The following is a 24,981-nucleotide window of genomic DNA, read 5'->3' on the forward strand; positions in this document are numbered from 1 at the left end:
CTCCAGTGCTGGCGTTAGCCTGTACGGATCCTTCCAGTCGGTTGAAAGGCCTCGCTCCAAAAAGCCACTTCCTGGTGCGGTGGAGGACGGGGTCCGAAGGGCAGGTGCACACACCGCCGCCCCCGGGTTTTTCTCAGCCGCTCCCTGTCCGCCCAGAACAAGGCCGCCGTTTGTTCGCCGAGGAAGTGGATACATCCGTCGGCGGTGCCTCTCCTGCCCGCGCTGCCGCCCGCCCCCGCAGTGTCAACAGCCCTCTGTACACCTTGGCCCCTCTCCCTCTCTCTCTGCCCACCCCAACCCCCAACCCCCCACCCGTCCTCCCTCCCTCACACTCCGCCCCTTCACCTTTTCACCCCCCTGGTGGCATATGGCATCATTACCGCACGACTGTTTACCCGGGTTGGGCAGAACCGAAACGGATGCAGGTTGCCGTCTCGATCCCTTCCCGATTTTTTCCTGGCTTTCAAACAGCGGCACATCAAGGTCAAAGGCTTCGGGCTCCAGCTCCAGAGAATTTTGTGAACCGTCTTGGAAACGGTTCTGCGCTTTGACCGACCCGAACGCGAAGGACGTGAAAAAAACATGAAAGCGACCGTGCCGCATGCTGAAGCTTCAGTTGTAGGACGTAGCGGCAGGAGCCAGTGGGGAGCAATGAGCGGAGGCCGACTGCTGACCTAGCTGTGTGGGTTGTTTCGTAGGTGACTTAGGGGCATTAACTGTCTCAACGACTACTTGTATTTTTTTCATAGATTGCGTTGTTGCCGTTCTCGTTGTTAGTGTTAATCAGTTTAACCATCAGGGTCCAAGTTGAACTATGCGGTTGTTCCCTGCACTTGGACCGGTACTTCTCTCTAGGGGTTTCGCCATACTTGTTCCTGGTTAAGGTTATATACTTTGTTGTACGTCGCTCTGGATAAGAGCGTCTGCCAAATGCCTGTAATGTAATGTAATGTAATGTAATGGTCTGTGTCCCAGGTCAACAACAACGGCCTGGTGTCCTTCCTGAGGGAGGTGTCCCAGTTCACGCCCGTGGCCTTCCCCATCGCCGGTGACCGGAGGGTGGTGGCGCCGTTCTGGGCGGACGTGGACAACCGGCGGGCGGGGCAGGTCTTCTACAGGGAAAGCAAGGACCCCGCCGTCCTCCGGAGAGCCACCGCTGACGTCCGCCAATACTTCCCAGAGTTCCCGGCCTTCGCCGCCTCCTGGGCCCTCATCGCCACCTGGCACAAAGTCACTTTTTTTGGAGGCAGCTCTTTCACACCGGTAACGCTCGCAACCCTACTGTTCAAACACTGTCACTGTGGTATTGCGGCAATGGTAGCACATTGCCACAAAGATATGCCAACACTGGTGTCTTACAGAACCCATGTACCATTATGTTCACCAGGTACTGTTAGTCTGTATACTTTTTAAGGGTTAAAATCACTTTTGATACTTTAGATAGCTTTTGCATCTTTGAGATAGGCACCCTGCTGTACTGTGAGGATTGTTCCTTTGTGGTCGTGGTCTTTGGCTGCTAAACTACCACTACCACCAAACTAAAACTTACCCACCTCTCCCTCAGGTGAACACATTCCAGGTGGTCCTCATAACCGATGGAGAGCTTTCTTTCACCGTCATCCAGTACCATGACATCACCTGGACCACTGGAATGCACGCCAGCAGCGGGGGGGACCTGGCCGGCCTGGGCGGGATCGCAGCACAGGTAGGGTCACCTGGTTCTTCTTAACAGATAAGATGATTGACTGTCACACACAGAGGCAATAACCCTTTTATCCTGAAACAGAGCATTTCAGAAGCAATCTACTTCTGTTCATTTGACCTTGTTTTCTTCATAAGACGAATGAAGAACTTTATCCTCTTAGATTAGATGAAGCTGAAGGCTTTCAGGATTTTGAGTACACTAAAGTTCAATGAAGTACACAGTGGTCATTTTTTCTAAATAAAGATAGACACATTATACACATTGACACAACACATGGTAGTATCAGTTTGAAGAAACACAGAAAAAATGGTAAGTGAACATGTTTGTAGACCTGAAATGGAGCTGAAATATTTATGGCAATGTGGAGGACGTGGTTGATGGAGAATCTCATTCATTTAAATAATCCATATTGTAAAGAGCCTGGTTTGTGTCTGCAAACAGGGGCACCAGCCTCATCCAGCAGCAGCAGCAGCAGCAGCAGCTACTCTTTCCCCTGTTCGCACGCGGCGATGGCGGGTGAGTTCGCGTCCAGGCCACCGCTGAGATAAACCCCGTCGCTGTGTTCCCAGGCAGGTTTCAACGCGGGCGACGGGACGCGCTACTTCAACATCCCGGGGTCCCGCACCGACGACGTGGCGGACGTGGAGGACACGACCAACGTGGGCTACCCCGGCCGCTGGGTCTTCCGCATCGACGACGCCCACGTGCAAGTGGGAGGCTGCAATGTCTCAGGTGGGGCTCCGCTGCTCTACAGGAGGCTGGGGGGGGGGGGGGGCGGGGGGGGGGGGGGGTGGGGGGGGGGGGGGTTAAGGAGAACATTTCATCCCGTTACTCATGTGGAAAAACTTTGTGTTTCTTTTGTACTCTTCTGCACTTTTCATTCTTGACATTCTTGTTACTCCGGATAAGAATGTCTGCTTCATAAATATAATGTAGTGTATTTATGAATATAAATATAATATATAAATATAATTTAGGCACATAACGTAAACCTATTGAAAAAAAGGCGATGAAAACCCAAAAGTCCTAAGGTTAGTTGAAACTCATAGCATTAGCGGGTAACTGGCTTATCCTAAAAATACATTTGGTTTCCGAAAAAGAGATGTACTGTGGACTGCTAATTCCAAATTGAATGGCGAGAAAAAAGTCGAAGATAAAATCTGTTTGGTGAAACAAAAAAAAAAAAAAACCACGGCATCAGTGAAACATCTGTGCACTGTGTTAATATAGTGTGCAGGTGCGCCCTGTGCACTGTGGTAAATCTCTCACCGTATCCATCTGCCTAAACATTCCATGGCTGCTTTGTGGTACAAATCTTTCCACCAAATCTCTGCTGTGGTTTATGGAGCTAAGAGCTTAAAGGGGTGGATGGACTGCAGTTGTGAGGCTGGCCTTGTCGGCGAATGAGAGTGTTCACTGAGGCCGTGCTCCTCTCCCCATCAGCCTCTGTGTGCCCCAACCTGAGGCCCTGCATGAACGGAGGCCGCTGCATCGACGACTGCATCACGGGCAACCCCTCCTTCACCTGCTCCTGCCTGGCCGGCTTCACGGGGCGAAGGTGTCAGACAGGTGGGCCGAGCCAATGGGAACGGGACCCTGTCCCGCACGCGTCGTCTCTGTCTGTTGTCCTGTTCTGACCGAGGTTCTCGTTTCGGGGCCGGTTCAGCGCGAGCTGACCCACGGGCATCGTTCGGTAAACGCTTGCCTTCCCTCCCATCTGCTCAACACGTACATATTGCATGGTTGTGTTACCTTGGGGCGTGAGGGCGATTTCAAGCCATGTGGTTTCCACCCAGTGTGGAGAATGTGTGGGCAACAGAGGTGGAAAGTCCAGGGGTCAGAAAGTAAACGTCCTGCCGTGTGTTTCTTCCACCCATGAACTCAAGCCACCTGATTTCACTAATTAGTTCTACCTCCTGGCTGAAGACCTGTGGTAGTTAGCAAATCCGGGTGATTGTAACAGAATACTGGGGAGATTACTTTTACTTTCTGAACCAGGCTTTTCCACCTCTGGTGGGCAGTTGGGGTCAGTTCCTGTTCACGCTGACTGGCTCTCCCTCCCTCCCTCGCAGATGTGAACGAGTGCGCTTCGTACCCGTGTCAAAATGGCGGCTCCTGTACGGACCAGATCAACAGCTTCTCCTGCCAGTGCCCGCCGGGGTACACGGGACCACTGTGTGAAACAGGTACCGCCCTCCCCCATTAATCCCCCACTGGGCTGGGCTGCCTGCTGCCCCTCCCCCCATATCCGCCCCCTCCACACGGCCTCTTACCTTGAAATCTCTCGAATGACCCCCATGCCCCTCCCTCGTTATTCCCAGTAGGAGTGGTCTGCATAGGCCCCTCCCCCATACTGTTCCCCTTCAGGCTGTCCAGACCACCAGGCAGTTCCCACACTGCAGCCTGCAGACACACATCAAACTTCCTCTAATACCTTTCACAGCCAGTGACACATACTTGCCGAGTGAGCGGAGCAATGTGGAGGATATATTAATCAGCTGAATAAATAAAATTTACGTCTGTGTGTGTGTGTGTGTGTGTGTGTGTGTGTGTGTGTGTATCCGTGCACGTGTGTGTTCCCCCCAGACATTGACGAGTGCCAAGAGAGACCGTGCCTCAACGGTGCTCGGTGCGTCCAAGGCGTGGGTAATTTCACCTGCTTGTGCAAACCTGGCTTCACTGGGACTCTGTGTGAGACAGGTGAGTGGGGGCTGGGGGGGGGAGGTTCTCACAGGAAGACTCTGCAATTCTGTTTCTCTTCGGGGAGCTCTTCGGATTTCACAGCTGAGCTCTCGGTCATCCTGAGCAGCTGAGTTAACTGCTCTCCGCCTTCCGTCTCCGTTCCCACCGTCTCTCTCTCTCTCTGCGGCTGTTGCCACATCACCAAACCATGCGCTCGCCGAAATCCTGGACCTGCCCTCGGCTCGAGGTCCAGAGAACTGAAGTGACCTGTCGCACCTGCGCAGAGACCCGAGAGTCGTTTCTGACATGTTAGCGATGAAATCTGAGGAAGTCCAGCAGGGAGTGACGTTGCGTTAAGCCTGCTCCTATCAGAACCTCTTTAGTTCTACACGGGGCTGGATTACTGTAATGCCAGACACCTGGCCACTGAAACTGAACCCCCCAAAAAAAGGGGGAGTTCAGAGTCCCTGCAGCAATGGGCCGGGATGCCAGATCCATAAGATTTGGCCAGGCCTGTGTCGCCGAAGTTCAAAGAGTATTTGTTTAGCTGCTACGTCTGAACCGAGTCTGAAGAAACCGATAAATAGACCGCAGGGGGTTAGGGTCAGCTGCGCGCTGATTGGCTGCGGCGCTCTGTGTTTTCTGGGCCGATCCAGACGTCGACGAGTGCGAGTCGCAGCCGTGCCTGAACGGGGGGGAGTGCGTCGACCGCGTGAACAACTACACCTGCGCCTGTTCCGCCAACTTCACTGGAGTGCGCTGCGAGACAGGTGAGCCGCCCCGCCAGCCGAGACTCCGCCCAGAGGCGTCGGCTCCGCCCCCCTCTCCCGCCCGCGACTTTGAGCCTCGCTCTTCTCTTCTTTTCCCCCTCGTCCCCTCAGTGGTTTACGACATAAATGTTGACCCAGTCAGCGAGCGACTTTCTCCCCTCTGTTCAGTTTCCTGTAATGTGACGTTTTTCCAACTGGGAAAGGCACGAAAACAAAATTCGAATACCCTTATGAGGGGGAAAAAGCAGGACGGCTGCGGCCACAGACCACACGTCGGGCCGACCCCGTGGGTTTGCAGAACGGTTCCCCTGAGTGTCCCGTTTTTAGACCCTCAGCGGCGGTGCGGTCGCCGGTCGGTTTGCTGCGGTTAAAGCCTGCGCTGGGGAGACACTCTGATCCCCCTTTTTAAAAAAAAAACAGACAGCTCCCTCACTTTGATTGGGCCCAGGAGTTAAGAATTCATGAATTCGCCGCATGTCCGAGCAGGTTTGCGGTGATTCTTTCTTTTCTTTTTGCTCTGGCACGTGCTGCTCTTGGGGTGCATTGTTTTCATTCAAAGAGCAAATGTAGGTCTGGTTGCAGATGTCGGTTTGATTTTTGTTTTTGTTTCGGTTGAGGCTATGTGCATTGCCAGCTGGATAGAAAATGATCATTGTGAACGGAAGGAACATACGTTACGCTGCGGCCTGTTCCCTGCCCTGAAAACGTCTTTGCTTTTGTCTTACAGAAGTAGAGGTTCTGAGGAATGCCTCATCTACTGAGAAACCAACAGGCAAGTACAGTGAAAGACATCTATTTCCATCCTTTTACATAAAAAACAATTTTCCAATTAGTTTGTTGCATTAGATTGTAGCTTGCAATTGTTGCAGTTTCGTAGCATGTAGCACGTATTGGCAATATGCAACGTTCCAAAAATAGATGAAAATGCTCCCCTAACGTGTGAGTTTTCTCTTAACATCAGCTCAGTCGTGTAGAGTCAATATTTTCGGTTCTAATCTGTGGCTGGCTGATGTCCAGGCCAAATTCTTCTGCTCCCAAGGCAAAAACAGGGCTACAGGCAGGGTAGGCGACCAAAAAAGGGCGTTAGCTTCCACGCGATGACCTTGACCTTTGACCGCATGACAGCTCCTTGCATCAGCCACGGGCACTACAACTGCACGTGCTCCCCCGGTTACTCCGGCGACAACTGCGAAGGTTACCGCTGCAAAGCTACTTAAAACGTCTATGGTTGGGAATGGGGAAGGAGCGCGGGTATCTGTGGACAGGTATCCAGTTGGCTAACCGCGGTCTCCCACGGGAATCTAGCGCAAGGCTTTTTGAAGTGGTTTCTGGGAAATTGCCCTCTGTGATGACGGGACGACTTTAATTATCAAAGCACGGTGTGGCCTCGCCCAGGCTAACTGCAGAGCCCCCCGGAACAGCAGTCGCTTGATGTTGTAAATAATTGCTTTGTGGCGCGTTTTTATTAGTTTACCAACAAAAGGGAAACGCTCGTCTAGACATGAAAAGGGCCGCTTCATGAGAAAACGCCAATGTTTCGGTGTTCGGTTAATTTTTTCAGACAAATATGCGTGCTGCTGCCGCCTCCAACTCACTGCTCGCTTCCTTTGGAGTTTAGCCTAGGCTCAGCTTTCCCTCAGCACTTCCTCTCTAAAAAAAAAAAAACCAGCTGCTTCTCGTGTAACTGCTTTTTAAGCAATTTGTCCAAGAAATATGTTTAGCATTATTATTCTATCCTCGGGCTCTTCCCCACTTTAGTGCGATAGCTATATGGTTCTGTAACATACTGTATGCGGGCTTGCGGGCATATTTGTTCTGTTTGCTTTGGGAAAGTCTCTGTGTGTTTTTTTAAACCCGGTGTGCCTGCTGCAGCTATTGGTTTCACCTGTCGTAGTCGATTGCCGCCTCTTTTTTTTTTCTTTCTTTCTGGGAAAAAAAAGCGGTTTAATAGTACTTGAGCCGCAGTAAGTTCATGCTTCTCCTCACCCTCGAAGCTGAAATAACTATCGGCGGTTATATGGACTCTCTTAAATCTCCGCAATGCCTTCCTGCTCGGCTCACTTGGAAGGCGCTGTGGAAAAAAGGCGCGCCGTCCTCCCAAGGAGGAGAAGGTGGGAGCTCCGGCGGGACGCGGGGCGTGCTTAATCGGCCCCGGAGATCAAAGGCGCGGGCCTCGCTGCCGACCAATGAAAAGCGTCTCCAGCGGAATTAACAATGTATTAATGGCCCGGGGGGGGGGGCGCGCACGTTTTGATCAACAAACATGTTCCATATTACGAGAAAAATAATATCCTCACGCAGCCCCCCGGACTTCAAAAGGAAGCAATTTAGCGGCGATGCAGCCACTTTCTTTGATCCGCACCCGCTATTACCCGGGGAAGAAAAATAAGAGCATACTTCCAATTTGTCCCGCGGTGGAAGAAGCACACAGAATGTTGACTCCTAATTACCTGGTCATGTTAATTATGCTTGAAATGGAGCGGCTGAGGCTCCGGCGTTGTTTTTTTTAGCGTGAGGCTATCCTCCCGCGCGAACTCGCGGGACTTCGATAACCCGATATCCGCGCTTCATGCCAGCTCGGCCGGCGCTAGCACGGAAACGCGTTTCAGAAAAGGACCCCGGCGTCCGCTTCAGCAACAGTAAAAAAAAAAAAAAACTTTTTTTTTTTTTAACGCTCTCCAGTTTTTGCGCGGCGTCAACCGGTCCCTTTCTGTGTCTCCGCAGAGGAGTGTCCCTGCCAGAACGGGGGCGCGTGCGCGGACGCTAACGGCACCTGCGAATGCCCGGCGGGCTACACCGGCCTCTACTGTCAGTTAGGTATGTATTCGCGGCGGGGACCGGTAATCGGGAGCAGATGCGCTCCCGGTGATTCGCGGCCCCGAACGGCTGCCAGCGCCCGCTGTACGCGCCCGGAGAGCCGCGAGATAAACCCCCCCGTTCCCCAGCTAGCGTAGCCGCGCTCTCACGCTGCAGCAGCCGCTCTCACGCTACGCTACGTTCAGAGGGGTTTTACAAGAGCCCGCGGCCCTTTTATTTCTGCAGTGTGTATGTTTCTTTCTCTTCCCCCTCTCCCTCCCTCCCTCCCTCCCTCCCGCGAGTGGTAACTTCCTTTGGGCGTTGAGGCAGCTCTGTGTTCGTGCAGCTAGGCCTGCGTTTGTGCCGTTCTTGTGTGCGGCGACGCTGGGCTGCAAACCCGCAGCCCCCCCCCCGCTGCGCGTTCTCATGCAGCGCTGTCCCTCCATGTTGTCCAAGAGGTCACTCAGACGCCCTGCAGCAACAGCAGGCCCTGCCCTGACGGAGGACCCTGCCTGGAGTACGGGGGGACGTACCTGTGCACCTGCCAGACCGGCATCAGCGACCTCGACCACAAGGACTTCTACCCCTACGGTAAGAAGGCCCAGACAAAGCGCAATTCGCCAAACCCCTCAAAAACTCTTTGAGTCAATTGAAATCTTCAATTGACTCAAATACAATTTTACACATCTCAGAATTCGTCCCAAATGCCACCTTTTAAAATCCCCCATCTGTTGTTGACCCCTATGCAAATTTACAGTAAAATTTCCCATATTCATTTTTTAAAAAACCTACATTTTGGAATCTGGCAGCCTTGTGTGGGGTGTGTTTCCTTGACTTTTGCTGCATACGCAGATCCAGATGAGAAACAGAGAGGGTCGAGCTCCTCTCCTGGCACGATTGGCGCACGGTCAAGTCGGTGCGTGTGTTTTCCAGAGCAGCCCCGATCGGTCTGTGACTCCTCCCCCTGCCTGAACGGGGGTTACTGCTACGAGCGCGATGGAGGCTACACCTGCGAGTGCAAGCACGGCTACCGGGGGAAGCACTGCGAGAAAGGTAAGCGTGGTTTCCCCTCGAAGGGGGGGCCCTCCGACAATCTCGGTCAGTTGCAGGTCCTCCAGAACCGCCGCTGAAGGCGGGGCTGCGTTTCTGTGTTAAAGCGGCTGACGGGTTCGCTTACTGTCCCACACACTGTCGTTTTTCAGCAACATTGCTTTGAAGTCAAATGTGGCAGACCATTAACCCTTTGAAGAGTAGGTTTTTGGAATGTTTTTTTTTTTTATTCTAACTTTGTTGCTTTCAATGATCAGTAGTGATTGTTACATCAGCATTAGAATGTTCACTAATGAACATTGTAATTACATGTTTGTGATCTCACACCTTAAAGGGTAAATTAAGACTATGCCTACAGGGGGAGTGGGAAATCTTACTCTTATCCTACCTTCACTCTGCGCTGACCTCATGTTAACCCGGGTCCGAACGGGAAGATGGGAAACTCAGCCCACGGAAAGCACTTAGCGGATAAGCGCTCAGGAGGATTTATAACCTGCAGGAGATGTGCCGAGTAAGATTCTGTCCCTGAGCGCTCGTCCTGAGACAGTTTAACATCGCTCTGAAGCTGGGCGGGGTCGGGGTTGCGGTTGGATGAGCTGCTCGCGGACTGATCGATGTGTGCAGAGAGTATTAGCGTAGCACCGCGCCGGGGCCCGGGTTCGGGCTCTCCACGGTCCGTACAGCTGCGGAGCGGATGGGACCTCAGGCGAAATGATCTGCCTCCCCCCCCCCTCCCCCCCTCCCCCCCTCTCCTCTCAGTCAGGTTAAGCAGCTGCGCCTCCGGCCCCTGTCGCAACGGAGGGTCCTGTAAGGAGGAAGGGGGCGGCTACCACTGCGTCTGCCCCTACCGGTTCACCGGCAAGCACTGCGAAGTGGGTGAGTGCGCGTCATCTTCCCCGCGCAGAGACAGGCTAATCCCGGAGACACGGGCACACCCACACGCCCACAGGGGCCGCACGCACGTTGATTTGGGGGCAGCGGTGGCGGGCAGCGGGTTCGAACGACCCTCCGAGGTCGCACGGTACTTCTCCGGTGAAGGCTCCGCTCCTGGAACGGGATGAAGTCGGAGCGCCGTAATCGCTAACATCAATCGCAATAATTTCTGCCTCTGCTCTTTGTTTCTCTTTTTTTTGTTGTTGCCAGAAGTACTTCCGCACAGTGAGCACCGCAGAAGAAAAATAATAAAATAGACTGGGCCAAAGCCAATCCTTCCGTTTTTATCTTTAGTAATTTTTTTAAACTTTGTCTTACATTGCTATTGTGCAAGGGCTTGTTCTTGCGTAATGGAAGGACGTGCTGGAAGATATTTATCCCGGCTGTGCTTCACATCTAACGGCACGATAACGTCCCCCAGTTACTTACAGTGTCCTCGCTGAACTACAGCACAGTACAGTAACCTAATAGGCCATCGCTAATGTACACAAGCACATGTGCACATGCACACACCCACACACATACTTAAATGCACGCACGCACCACACACACACGCAGAGGCAGATGTACACATGCACACACCCACACACATACTTAAATGCACACACACACCACACATACACAGAGGCAGATGTACACATGCACGCACCCACACACATACATAAATGCATGCACACACACACACACACACAAGCAAGCAGATGTACATATGCATGCACCCACTGATACACTCGCAAACATATTCACATGCACACACACACACACACACACAGAAGCAGATGTGCACTCGCACACCCAGGCACACACACAGGCACACGCACTCATGCACACACACACACACACACACACACACACATATACACACACGTGAATACACACATACCTACCCACACACACACGCACAAATATCTCGCTGTGTGTTTCCCAGGTAAGCCGGACCCCTGTGCCTCCAGCCCCTGCCTGAACGGGGGCACCTGTTTCCACTACATTGGGAAGTACAAGTGCGAGTGCGCTGGTGCGTACAGCGGGAGACACTGTGAGATCAGCAGGGGACCTACTGACGCCCGGCCAGGTAGGCCCCCTGTGGACCCCAGAGCGGGACCTTTCACACTGATGGGTCCCATCCCGCAGCCAAATTACTGAGACAAGTACAATGACAGGCTTTACCTGATATATCCTAAGCTTGTTCCTGTAAACACTGAGTAGGACTTGTTGGTTGTCGTAGGCTAGTGGTTCTAGAGCTTGGTCCTGGGGGTACCCTGTGTATGCTGTTTTTTGTTATGGCCAATTAGCTCAGTCAAGGTTTTTGAACACGTGTTTAAGTTCTTTCATAATTTCTTCCTTAAACTTGTTAACACGGTGCAGGGTTGGCCTGCTATCATTTGCTTTGTCTTTGAGTTCTTCATTATCTACCAAATGGTTAGTTTTAGTGGTCATGTGTCCACACTTTCACCAGTTAGGATCCTATTGATTGACCTCTGTCTTTAATTTGATCAGTCAAAATGATTTTTTTCTCTTTATGTAATCATTTGCAATATGGCTCAATGAGAATATGGGACCTATGTTCTTGATGGCATGCATAGGTATTTCTGACATAGTGTGGTTTTAGTGGGTAAATAATCCCACAAAACAAGAAAAAATTAATGATGGAAAAAAATAACCGCTTGTTAACATTCTGGGATGGCAATTGTGGTTGGAACAAAAAGCAGCATACACAGTGGTCCCCCAGGACCGAGTTTGAAAACCGCAGGCAAACCATAGTCAAACATGTCCAGAAATGGTGGGAATTGGTATATTTCTTGCATGCCCCACTAGATGACGCAAGAGTAACATATACAGGCTGCTCAAAGAGCATGATACGGAAGCAGTTGTTTTGGTTGCACGTAAATATGATAGCTGGCTTGTTGAAGCACAGGACTGTGTTCATTTGAATGTGATTTGCATTGCAACTGTCACAAAGGAGGCAAAATAGCTGGCGCAAAAACTCCGTGTCTAAGAACACAATAAAAGCAGCTTATGCATCTCGGCGGTGTGGGCGCACGCTTGAGAAAACGCCTGGTCCCCCTCGCGCAGCGACAAGACCGATCCCCCTCGCGCAGCCACACGCCCGATCCCCCTCGTGCAGCGACACGCCCGGTCCCCCTCGCGCAGCTAACCGCGGTTTCCCCCGCGCCGTGCCGCAGGTGTGGACTGCGGCCCGCCGGCGCAGGTCAAGCACGCCGACGTGCGCTTCGCCTCCAGCGTGCCGGGCTCCATGGCCGTGTACGCCTGTCACCCCGGCTACACCCCCCTGCCCCGGGCCACCCAGAGCATCTGTGGGAGCCAGGGGTCCTGGAGCCAGCCGCCCGTGTGCGAGGGTAAGGCCCACCGCAGATTTACTACCGGCCTGAAGGGGGCGGGGGTGGCGGGGGGGCAGGAGGGGGGGCGGGAGCCTTCTTTACCGCCTGCACTGGCTCGCGGGCCGACAGGACCCAGAGACAGACCAGACCAATAAAGCTTGGGGGGGGGGGCTTTGAAACTGCCGTAGGCTGAGATTTATAGAGTGACTCTGAGGGGGAAGTTCTGTGGGCTTCGACAGTGTCTGACAGCGTCTGGGCAGCGCAGGCTGTGGTCGGCGAGGGCAAACAGTGAGGCCGACAGACTGTATTTATGGTCTGCGCCTCACCATCAAGACCCTACTTGGTATACGGCCACGCATTCAAAAGCGCGTGTGCACTTTTCTGCATCGCATCCCGGAGTGGTCGCAGATAGCTCGGTGTAGTAACCAGCAAGGCGTGAGACCCGGAAATGCGCTAAATTAATAATGGAAACAACAATTTGAAAACAAAGCAAGCGAAGGAAAAGTGAGGATATTTTCTTTAAAAAGCCGGCATTAAAGACATCCTGTCGAAGAAGCCCCGCTTACCGCGGCCCCTCTGGAGACAGGCCGGCTCTGACGCGCCCCCTTTTTTTCGGCAGAGCTCAACGAGTGCCTGTCCCAGCCTTGCCTGAACGGCGGGACGTGTCGCGACCGCGTGGCGGCCTACCTGTGCGAGTGCGAGGGCGGCTTCACCGGGTCCCGCTGCCAGACAGGTAAATCCCGCCCCCCACCCGCTCATCTCTGTGCCTGACCCCGCCCCCTTATCCCGCCCCCTCCACCCTCCCCTGCCCCTTCACCCCGTGACCTCACGCTGTGCCGTCCGTGCGCTCAGATGTGGACGAGTGCCTGTCGGAACCCTGCAAAAACGGAGGGGCCTGCGTGGACCAGCCCGGCTCCTACTTCTGCCACTGCCAGCAAGGGTTTATGGGCCAGGACTGCGAGATAGGTACAGTACCCTGACCCTCACTCCACCAAAGCCAACTAACGGCACAAAGTAACCCTCTTCATATTTTCAAATAACAGGGGGGTATTTCATAAGCAGGGTTACTGAGTTAGCTGGATAATGGCACCTGGAACAGCTCTTTTTACTGCAGTCCATGTTCCAGATTTGGGAGAGTTCCAGATTTTGCGTGTAGTGTAGTTATCCAGCTAACTCAGTAGTCCTGCCTTGTGAAACAGGGCCCAGGCTATGGAATTGGGGAACATTGATTTATTATTATACTGCCAAGGAGAATCCTTCAAAAAGGTTTTCTGGGTTAAGGGGCATACTATAGGATAAAAACACCGTCGTAAGCAAAGTTTTTTGTCTTGTCTAAACAGACATAATGTCAAAGGATGTCTGCTACCCCAGCCTGAATGAAGCCCCTCAATTTGAGTCAACTTAATGCAGTGTTTAGACTGCACCTAATGCAAACGCAATCCTCAGTACAGACTCAGCATGGCAGTATTGATACTTACAGTATTCATGAAAATTTGTTCCCCGAATTTTCAGTTAAGATATATATATATATATATATATATATATATATATATATGTCCAAAGACATGTAGACTCCAGGGCTCACTTGATGTGAATCTCAATGTGACTGAGTCTGTTCTTTTATTGTAGAACAGGATGGGTGCGAGTCGAACCCCTGTCTAAATGGAGGAGTGTGTCGTGGCTACAGAGGAAGTCGTCGGTGCGTGTGCAAGGAGGGATTCATTGGTGACCGCTGCCAAATCTGTGAGTAGAGGACTCGCTTTGGAGTGTTTTCTGGACAGTAAATTTCCAGTGATCTTGAAGTGTGCCGTTTTTTATACCCAATTGCCAATAGTCACTGTTCTGCCAGCATTGATGGTCTTTGTCTCCCCCTAGTGGAAAATCCGTGTATATCGCAGCCCTGTGGAAACCGTGGTTTCTGTAGTAACGACAGGAGGGGGAATTACAGCTGCACCTGCAGAGTGGGCCACACAGGCAGGGACTGTGAGAAAGGTCAGCACACAAATTGACCGGTAACGGTAATGTTTTTCCTGCAGAATCCTTCTTTAAATCTTTTCAGCAAATTCCCACATTAAACTCACCTCCACCAAACCTCCTTCTGGCATTTAGAAATACTCTCATTCTCACTTTACACTCTTTGTTTTCACTAAGACCTGCAGCCAAGGACATAATAGGCCTTATTATTCAATTAGAAGTGTGTTTTGATATCGATCAAGTGTTTCTTCAGCTTCAGTTGAAATGACAATCAACTTTCATCCTGAGTGTTTTTCCAGTTATTACTTTAAATGTCTTGACCTAAGAGAGTAAAATTTGATTCATTATATATAATTATTCCACATGGCGGAAAAAAAACCAGCACATAATATCACCCTCCAGAAATGAATTCGACACCTTTTCCGTACCCCTTTTAAGAGTAGAGTTATTTTTTTTGGAATGTTTTCTATCCCAATATTCTAAGTCAGTGTTCTAGAACTCCATTGCTGTAAGTTAACAGTAGCAATTGTTACATCATCATTAGAATGTTCAGTTAAGAACATTCTAATCACACATTTGTAATCTTATACCATAAAAGGTTAAGTGAGAGTCAGTAGGCGTGGTCCTGCTCTTTGCTCCTATTCGTCAAGCTCCAGTAGGGGCGTGTGAGTGACTGTGCCCCTGTTCCCAGACCTGCTGCCCCCCTCCGGCCTGTACGTGCTGCGGGTGGAGGAGAGCGAGGTGGAGCTGCGCTGGGACCTGCCCGACGCCCCCCAGAGCCTCATCAGCGGCTTCGCCGTCACCTACGCCCCGGTGGGCCACGGCGCCCGCAAGACCGACTTCCTGGGCAAGCTGCACTCCACCCACCTGCTGCGGGGCCTGGCGCCGGGCTACGTCTACAACATCTCCACCTACGCCGTCAAGCGCAACTCCAACAGCAACGACGTCAGCCAGTCCGCCGTGGCGCTCATCCGCACGCGTGAGCGCGCTCCCCGATCCCCCCGCCTCCACCTTCTCTAACCGCTTCGCGCCCGGGTTGAGAAAACAGGGAGAAGGTGGACCGCGACGTAGCCGCACGCCAGTGCCAGTCTGGAAGTAAAGTGACCGTGTAAAGATGGGGAACTGCCCATTTCTGGTTTGGCATGGCGGAACGCGTCGCTCTTCTTCCTAATCCTGTTTCGCTAACCTCGTTTCATGCCAGCCGTTCACCTTTTCCTGTCGAGAAGTATCCCCTTTCAGCTTGCATGCTGTACATTTTGCCGCTAAGCTAGGCCAGAGGAATTGGGTTAACTCTCTCTCTCTGTAACATCAAAAAATGAACATAACTTGAGTGACTGTTGGATTGCACCTATCATAACAGCCAGTATTGAATTTCAGTGGAGGTTTGACAGCCTATAGTGTTCGTTCTCTGCTTCCTGGGCCTGTGATACATCCTCCTATGACCTGGCAATTCATTTTTGTCCCCTGTAGGGGGCATGAGTCTCTGGTCTTAATCTCAAATGCTGTATTAATGCCGAAACTTACACTACGAGGGACATTCAATAAAAATAATTTCATATAGGAAACATTTTTGAAACTGTTTTCACTGCAGCATGTTTTTCTCTCACCCGAGACGCCTGTGTCATCTGAATGAATCTAAAACGTCATGGCGTCCGCAGGGCCCAGGAAGGCGGAGCAGCTCCGGGCGGTCAACGTGACATCCTCGCAGGTGTGGCTGCGCTGGCTGGTGCGGGCCGCCCACCACTCGGCCGTCAGCCAGGTGCGGGTGTCCCTCGCGCCCGCGGACGGCAGCGGCGCGCGCACCGCCCTGGTCAACAGCACCGTCGGCGAGTACAGCTTCAGGTCAGCGGCTCCGCCCTTGCGCCGCGGCGGGGGGACCGGGGCTACAGAGCGCACGGGAGGTTTAACGCACGAGAGGAGGCAGCCGTTTCAGATTCGCTACACGCCCAAAAGAATATGGGACGCCTGACATTCAACATTGCTTGTACTTTTCCACAGACGGCGTTGTTGCTGTTCTCGTTTGTGTTAGCGTTAATCAGTTTAACCTTCAGGGTCCAAGTTGAACTATGCGGTTGTTCCCTACACTTGGACCGGTACTTCTCTCTAGGGGTTTTCGTCATACTTGTTCCTGGTTATGGTTATACACTTTGTTGTACGTCGCTCTGGATAAGAGCGTCTGCCAAATGCCTGTAATGTAACGTAATGTAACATCTCATCTAAAATTATGGGCATTAATGTGGAGGTCCATCCCACAACCTATATTGTTAACGCAGCAACCTATACTGCTATAATAAGTTAATGAAATTATAGGCTAATAGAACTGTTGTATAAAAGCGGTATCATGCTCGAGGTCATGCTTGTATACTGTATATCAGTGTGGCTGTGGTTATCTTTGGTCGAATCACTGCCGTATTGCTTGAGGACATGTTTACTGGGCACTGACTGTGCTGTTGTGTGTGTTCTTCTCCAGTTCTCTGCTCCCCGGTCAGATGTACACTGTAGATGTGCTGACTCAGAGCGGGCTCAGACCAGAGGACCTACCGTCCACCAGCCACTCTGCTGGGCCACTCCGTGTCTGGACCAGTACGTTGCACCGGCACACACACACACACACACACACACTCACACATAAGGTATACCTGAGCATATACACAGGCAGACACCCACATTGTACATTCATGCTTTGGGCAAGAGGCAGGGATACACCCTGGATGGGTCGCCAAAGCATTGCAAGGCACACAGTTCATTCACACACTCATACCAACAGGCAATTCAGACACTTTGGACCGTGGGTGGAAACCGTGGGTGGAAACCAGAGTACCACTTTTCCACAATCACTCTGTGATGCCTTGTGGATCAATACACCTCCTACAGCTAAGTACTGCGTGCACATGCTCAGTAAGGGCGAACTCCACCGCTGTTTGGCGACTGCTGTCCGTTTCCCTCCCCAGGGCCCCTCCCCCCACAGAACCTCTCCCTGGCCCACGTCACGCCCACCTCCGCTCAGGTGACCTGGGACCGCCACCCCAGGAGTGTCCCGGACGGCTTCGTCGTGAACGTGACGCGGGGCCTGAGCACCAAGAGCCGCTACCTGCCCAACGGGCAGACGGGCGCGTACACCCTGCGCGACCTCGTCCCCGGCCAGCACTACCGCCTGGCGCTGACCGCCGTCCTCAACGCCGAGCGGGAGCAGGTGGTCCACAGCGTCCCCCAGCACCTGGCCTTCACCACCCGTGAGTGAGAGAGCGCTTCCCAGTCCCGCTTACGGAGGACGTGACCTTTATCACTAGGGGGAGGATTTAGCGTTGAACCCGCTAATAAAGCACACAACAGGTTTTGTCAGTACTGCTGTCTCTGTACAAGTGTAACAGGAGACTGCTGGGAGGTTGAATGCAGACTCACAGTGGGGTCATATGATCAGTGATATTAGTAAAAAAAGTGTTCTCTGAGAGCTTGTGCACGTTGCTATGGCGAGGGCGGTCCCCTTCGTATCTGCGGAAGAGTTCCTGGTGAATCGGTCCTCTGTCCGCGCGTTAGCCGGGTGCTGGTCCAACGCAAACGCCAGCTTAAGGTTGTCATTACTTTCTCATCAGGCTCTGGCACGCTCGGGCAGAGAGCTCCCGGACAAACAATGGAGTCTTTCTCCTCCCCCCCCACCCCTCCACCGCCACCCACCCCCCCCCGCGTGGTTCCCAGCGCGGGAAACGGCGCTCGGGCGGCCTCCCCGCGGACGTCTGCGCCTCGCCGTTAGTGTTTGACCCCGGGCGCCGTCCCCGCCACTCGCGCGCGTGCCGCCCGTTAGCAAACAAAAGAGGGCTGTTGCCGGGGGAGACCGCCGCTGCGGCACGACCCCGCCATTGTTCCTGCCTACGTTTGGTCACTGTTTGATTTCAGACCTTAAAGCTGTGCTTTGCTCTCACTTCACGTTACCGCGTCTTATGATTGGAAAATCAATCAAAACTGTGCCACGTGCATGACTCCCTAGAGTCTGGTGGCAGTACTTAGTGCCATTGACCAGGGGTTTTCAACCTTTTCTGATCCAGGGTCCCCTCCCAGGCTTAAAGGCATCCAGGGGACCCTCATTATAATTTGAAAAGGGTGGCGTTTTTTTTTAAATAAGGTTTTGAATTTTTAAATATTTTCCCAAATCTATATGTAGTCATTTCATTTCAAGTCTAGCCAGGAGCACCCCTACAGATCTCCCACCCCAAGCCATAATAGATTGTTGTCGTATGACTTTTAATCTTCCAGGATTACTAGTAGAGGTTCATTTGGTTGCATCGTCACATGGTCAGAGTCACGTGATCGGCAGAAGGAATGTGATTAATGCCTCAGCTCCGGGCCCTGCTCTGTGCTCGTTGCTCTTCCTGTGTCAGGAGCATGATTACCGAGCGGCTTCCCGCTCTAACCCTGTGCCTCCTGTGGGACAGTGCCGCTGGAAGATCGTCCGGAGGGGAAGGGGAGTCCCGCGCAGTCGGGACGCGAGCGGCAGGCGGGCCGGCCCCTGGCGCCCGTGCTGCAGCAGGACCTGGGCGTGGCTGCGGAGCAGGAGCAGTCCCGGGAGACGCCCAGGTGAAGGGAGAGCGGCAGAGCCGGCGTTCCGCCCGCAGAACCACATCATGACATCATCACCACATCATCACCGTCACTGCTGGCAAACTTGTGTTTCATTGATAATGGTCATGCAAATAGATTTTTTCCCAAAACAAAACCTATTTTTCAAAGTTTAAAATTAAAAGTTTAAACATAATTTAAAATGAACTAAATTGACTACAGTCCTGCACAGGGAGGGATGGCTTCAGTTGGTAGAATTTCCTTCCTCAACTGTGTAGGTTGCATGTGGTAGCGTACGCCTTCTTGATTTGACGAAGCACGACCCAACATGCAAAGAGCCTACAGTTGGGATTGGACATTCCAAATGGGGCTGGAAATGGGAGAAAAAATAAATAACTAAATTAGAGGTGTAGGGTTTCCATTTGTGATTCAATTGGGCCTCTTGAGTGCTGTGTGAGTGCTGTCAGGTTAATCGTTAGCACACTGTAAATGTTCTTTTATGTTCCTTGAACCATCAACCTGCCCAGGGACTACAGATTAAAATTAGCCTGCATGGCTAAATCTGGCACATTTACATGTGCATCATCAAGTTCTCATGTTTTTTAATGTGCACTGTCCCTTTCTTAAATAAAATAAGCCTTAAAACTTAAATGTAAACGTGTTCTGTGCCCCTCCTCCCTGTAGATATACAGAGCTGATTGATGGCAGAGGGAGGATAACAGCCAAGTTCAACAACCTATCGGGGAAGTCCATTAGATACCGTGCCCGTAAGTGGGGATTTCATCACCCATCACTGACCTGTGGATGCTTTGTGTGTTCAAATTCTACTTGTTTTTCAGCCCTAGAAATATAATGACTAGAATAGTACTACTGATTATGACAATTATTTAAATTTGAATGGTACAGCCTAATCTAATATGATTGATTTGGTACTTGTTCATACTCAATTTATTTTTACTTTACCAATGATAGTTGCTGTGATCCTAGAACTTATGGTAATTATGCTAGTGGAATAATTCACTGATGATAATTTAATTCATCCCATTGGATGATAACATAACCTGGTGTTTCAACATTGACGCTGAGAGCTTTGTCAGATGCACCTCATTACTGTTTTCCTGTGTCGTTGATGTCTGCATTTCAGATTCTTTGTCTCAATTCTCATTTACATATGCAATGTGTTTCTTTGCTGAATACATCTGCAGCATCAGTTTAATGTTCTTTCCTCTGTACCACTTGTGTAATAGACATCTTATCACTCTTTCTCCTCTTGATCTGAATTCAGTATTTTTCTCAACAGAACCTCAGCCCCCAATCAAATTAGAGAGAATGGAGGAGACAACCAATAAAATCAGTCTGGCACTGGAAATCCCAGAGGACGTGATGAGAAGACGGTCTGGTAGGTATCCTCTGTCAGGGAGTGGAACTCTCCCATAGAGAAGGCCATTAGTGTTCCGGCGGAACTAACGCTTTTACTTCATTGGTCTCTCTGAAGGAAATAAAGTTTCCTGTTTTCACCTCTCTCAGCTGTCAGAAATCAAACACAAAAACCTGCCACGGCTCTTGTGTCTTATCCATCCTACCCGGGGAAACGTCAGGTTTTCATGTCGGCGTGGGAATATTCCATCATTTTAAATAACAGACTCGGTTTTTTTTTTTTTTTTCCTCTGGGCGGTTTGTGAGGAGGTAGCAGAGAGAACCCTGTCCAAATACCGCCGTAGCGGAGAGCCCTGGCTGGGGAAAGGGGTCGCGGGCCTTCAGCTGTAGGAAATATTAAATTTTATTATTTTTCGACGAGTTTCCCAGCCGGGGCCTGACGGCAGCTGCTGCGTTTCAGAGTCGCCCCGGGACTGCCGGAGCCTGCCCTGCCAGAACGGGGGGACGTGCGCCCGGGGAGGCGACGCCTTCGCCTGCGACTGCGCCGCCGGGTTCAAGGGCAGGCAGTGCGAGCTGTGTGAGTACCCCCCCAACCCCCCACCCCCCCCGAGAACGGCCGCCGTCGCCACACGTTCCCAGCAGGCCCCACCGGAGACTCCGCTTTCCTGTCGCTGGGAGGAAGCAGACCGCCGCTCGCACGTAGCACAAAACAAAAAAAAAAAAAAGGAATGCTTCGGTTATAAACGGCTTGTTTGTGTGGCAACGCAGTGTTCCTCAAGACACATTTTTCCAGGTTCTCCTTTTGACTTTGTGTCCTGTCACTGATTTCTGATTTGGAATAACTGGCCACTGTATCCCCCGCTCCCCCCCCCCCCCCCCCCCCCCACATCCGCAAACGTAAACAAACGTAAGATTTTGTCTTCATGATAATGTTTATCCTGTTTCCCTGTGGGTGATCGATTGGTCTCTCATCCTATGTTAAAATGTCCTGCTGACACTGTATTTGAACCCTTCCCTGAGCTCACCTTAGATTAACCTCTGTGTAAAAAGTATTTTCCGAAAACCATCCGTCACCCATGATGGATGCCTTCCTCCTCCCTACCACAGCCCAGATTCCTCAGAAACTAGGCACTCAGGAATACTTCCCTCAGTCTTTTCCTTGACTTTTTGGAATCCCAGCCTTAGTTGTGTCTTTATTGCCCCCTCTTTCTCTCTCTGTCTCTCTCTCCCTCTTTCTCCCTTTGTCTCTCTCTCAGTCTGTCAGAAAGTGCCACACCCCTGCACACGCCTCTACTCTGAGACAAAGAGTGTGCCCGTGTGGGAGGACGGTGTCTGTCATTACCTGTGAGTGCTGCCTGCCTGAGAGCTTACAGACTGGGATATCCCCTTGCCTCATGTCTGGGCTGACATGTCCGTACCTGTTAAGCCGCGTTTCCACCGCAGGAACTATACCCCGGAACTAGGAACCTTTGAGGAACTCAGTGCGTTTCCACCGCAGGAACTAGGGTCTAAATTTAGTTCTGGGGGCTTTGTTTTACCCCCAAAACGTTCCTGCTCGGGGGGTAGTACTTTCCGAAAGTACAGGAACCTTTTGGGTGGAGCTTTCAGCGCTGAACATTTCTGATTGGTCGAGTACTCGTAGCATTTGTGTTGTATTTATTTTCCGCCATTACCCGCCATGTTTGAAAATATGCAGCGGCAACCAATTTATTTTCATAATAACTTCAAATCAAACTTGTATGTTATGCGGCGCAGTAGCCTACTTTTGGTTATAGCCTGTCAACGTCTTGGAATTATAACGTGTGCTCTTCTGTTCTTTTCTTGCTTTAGTATTCGTTTTATAAAATGCTAAGCATTCGTGCTGGGACAGCATATTACGTAGGCTACCAAAACATTCAAACGGATTAATTCGGTTGCTGAATATTTTCTTCCGGATTTTCTTTGTTAGCCCGTTGTAATTGACTCAAACGTTTGATACAGTTATGTGAGGTATGCGGTAGTTCTGCATAATTACATTGGTGATACAGTACAAGCAAACTGGAAATCACCTTCCGCACTTTTTATCCGGGTAAAATAACAGTTAATTCTAGTAATCTTCGCTTTAGCTTTTTCAGACTGCCGTAATTTTACTCAATTTTACTGCCATTTTTCAATTCCACGAAAAGACCAGGAAGACTATGGACTCATTTATGGTGCATGGTTCGCATCTGGAGGGCACACTTCGCTGCTGCGCTAGCAGTAACTTCGAAGGAAAGCAAACTGTGGCTGTACCACTACTAATTTACATTTTCACGCAAGTCCGAGTTTTCGTTCTATTCTTGTCATTTTGCGATTAGCCTATATGGAATTGACGACTGAGAAAGTAATAAAACAGCAAATTGTTTACAACGTGTGCATGTTTCTGCTGTTAATTAGAGTCCCACAGAGGAAGGCCTACACACTCCTTTTAAGGGGGACCTGCAGCTTCAAGATTATCTGTAGCTTACCTTTACCATCATATATTACCATTTATCTGATGGCAAATGTCTATTGATTTAACATTTTTAGATGCACTGAAACAGTAAACACGAACTCAGTAAATGCATGTGCATATTGCATCTTGTTATCTCTAGATTACAGACTTTAAATTGTCTGATGGTGAACTAAATCAGTTGTTGTTTCACAGATATAAAAGGACCTACAAAGTCCAGCAGGATGTTTGTTACAGAGAAATCTGTGAGCCCATCTTATCTAAGAAAACATCCAGTAAGTGTTGTTCTGTACACAGATTCCTTTTCCTCTTCTCTTTTCCTCTCAATGTTCTGCTCAGTTTGTGAGTGAAAGCACTTTGTGTTGCTTTGGGCAGGGCTGCCCAGCCCTGTTCCTGGAGGTCTCCTATCGTGTAGGTTTTCCCTCTAACCCTAATTTGGGACATCTGAGTCTACTCATTAGCTCTCTAGCTCTCTCAGATCTCTAGCTGTTGAATGAGGTGTGTTTTGCTAGGGTTGGAGTGAAAACCTACAGGACAGTAGATCTCCTGGAACAGGATTCGACAGCCTTGGCTTAGGGCAAAGGCCTGTGTTTGAATGTATGTGGTGGGTGTGAGCATTATTTTCATTTTTCATGACAAGCTGCAGGTACAATACAATCAATGGACAAAGAATAAATAATAATTGATAATGCAGTGTCTGTTTGTGCCTTTGACGGCAGAACATCTAAGGAATTATATTAGACATTGCTATTAGTAATAGAAATGAAATTATAGATTGGTAGCTTGTTTAAATTGATTTACATATGTACCTTCTTCTTTGAACGCAGGCAGAACTCACCGGCAACAATGAAAGATTTGGTTGGTACACATCATTTAGTATACTCTCTCTCTCCCACACACATTCTGTAGTTAAACTGTTTGGTTATTTTGAAATGATTTAAATCAATTTATTTATATCACAATTTAAACTGCAGTTAGTTTCCGTTTTATGTTATAAACGCTGCAGAGGGATTTAGATATATCAGGTAACACGTCTTCTGCAGGAGCTAAAATCTTTTTACAGCACATTATAAATTGAGTTAATGTTCATGAAATTCATGCATTTTGTATGCTTTTCGTATTTTTCTCATGGTACGTGTCTCATGGTACACACAGGAAGCTCCTCTCAGGAGGCATTGTGAAGGAACTGGGTTGGACACAAGAAATTCCCCATAAGGACTGGCCCTGGTGGCTCCTACTTGGTGGAGTCTGCAGGGCTTGAACAAGCACCTCGATTTGCTCCACCTTCTTTCCCCCAAATGCCTGCTGGATCATTGGAAGCACATGCCAATCGAAGGATTCAAAGCAAGAGACTGATATTCTGCGTGCAGCCGAAAAAGACCATCGGACTTGCGACCCTCCTGTCCAGCAGCGAAACATACCTCAGATGCCCGAGCTGATGCATTGAACAAGTTTTGTATGTAATGGCAGTGTAGTCCCTCAGGGAAACGGTACACCACTGCCTATCCTATAACCATCCCCACATACAAAAAAAGAAAAACACTTCTGCTCCTTGTTTTACCATCCGTTAGCAAGACCGTACGCTCACTGTCATTTTTTTTTCTCAGCAAAAGCAGTTTTCCCATTGTTAGATGGGAAACGGTCGTCTCAGTCTCAGTGTTCATTTCTAGAAGCTCCTCAGCTCCACTCCTGACTTCATCTCTCTAAACCAAACTTCTGTGCTAGCTATCATGTAAATAGTGTTTATAGACTGTTTTTGTAGGTGAATATTTTAATAATAAAAAGGTAAAATATTGAAATATTGTGCTCTTGCATCATGTCTCATTCAATTAGAAAGCTAACTGAAACACCCTTATAAGTATGAGTGTAAGACATTCTGTGACAATTTTGTTTGTTGCCAATAAATGTGTTCTTGTTTTAAGAAAGAAATTAAATAACCAATCTTGACTATAAAATTAGTATGTGTACCCTGCTGAGATGCTGGTGGCCAGCATGCTGGAACCAGTTTGTCTAGTATGACCAAGATTGCCTAGAAAGTGACCATTACGCTACCATCTTGACTAAACTGCTCTACCAGCTTGACCAGCATAAAATCAGCACTGCACAACCTGAACCTGCAATAGACCAGCATTAGCGAGCTTGGAACATATGCTAGTTTCGGTCCTATTTTTCAGTACAGTAGAAAATATAATTCTTTCCACAGGGGGAAAAAAATTGAACGTGTTACAAATCCTGAACGTGGTTTGTATGTCGGGTTTTGGAACAAAGAGAAGATTAAGTACACTGAAAAGTCCTACTTTACAAGTAACGAAAAATGGAATATAGTAGCGG

At 50.2% G+C, this 24,981-nt stretch overlaps 1 protein-coding gene across 4 annotated transcripts in view; it reads left to right on the forward strand.

Annotated features, from left to right (window-relative positions):
* Positions 1–24,454, forward strand: part of sned1 (sushi, nidogen and EGF-like domains 1) — a 31,132-nt gene extending 6,678 nt beyond the window's left edge. For 2 of the 4 annotated variants that reach the window (XM_035413502.1, XM_035413503.1), the window contains exons 3-32: positions 976–1,263; positions 1,565–1,705; positions 2,275–2,437; positions 3,149–3,274; positions 3,778–3,891; positions 4,292–4,405; positions 5,044–5,157; positions 5,885–5,929; positions 7,882–7,974; positions 8,410–8,544; positions 8,887–9,006; positions 9,763–9,879; positions 10,865–11,008; positions 12,120–12,293; positions 12,895–13,008; positions 13,128–13,241; positions 13,905–14,018; positions 14,151–14,267; positions 14,941–15,228; positions 15,908–16,091; positions 16,720–16,832; positions 17,201–17,482; positions 18,680–18,821; positions 19,488–19,570; positions 20,104–20,202; positions 20,641–20,757; positions 21,437–21,524; positions 22,846–22,925; positions 23,478–23,508; positions 23,806–24,454. In XM_035413502.1, the coding sequence (XP_035269393.1) occupies positions 976–1,263; positions 1,565–1,705; positions 2,275–2,437; positions 3,149–3,274; positions 3,778–3,891; positions 4,292–4,405; positions 5,044–5,157; positions 5,885–5,929; positions 7,882–7,974; positions 8,410–8,544; positions 8,887–9,006; positions 9,763–9,879; positions 10,865–11,008; positions 12,120–12,293; positions 12,895–13,008; positions 13,128–13,241; positions 13,905–14,018; positions 14,151–14,267; positions 14,941–15,228; positions 15,908–16,091; positions 16,720–16,832; positions 17,201–17,482; positions 18,680–18,821; positions 19,488–19,570; positions 20,104–20,202; positions 20,641–20,757; positions 21,437–21,524; positions 22,846–22,925; positions 23,478–23,500 (3,846 nt within the window). In that variant the 3' untranslated portion in view covers positions 23,501–23,508; positions 23,806–24,454. The other 2 variants (XM_035413504.1, XR_004764801.1) reach the window with 2 other exon arrangements.
* The last annotated feature ends 527 nt before the right edge of the window (positions 24,455–24,981 follow it).

The sequence above is a fragment of the Anguilla anguilla genome, chromosome 4, assembly GCF_013347855.1.
Source record: "Anguilla anguilla isolate fAngAng1 chromosome 4, fAngAng1.pri, whole genome shotgun sequence".
Classification (NCBI taxonomy): domain Eukaryota; kingdom Metazoa; phylum Chordata; class Actinopteri; order Anguilliformes; family Anguillidae; genus Anguilla; species Anguilla anguilla.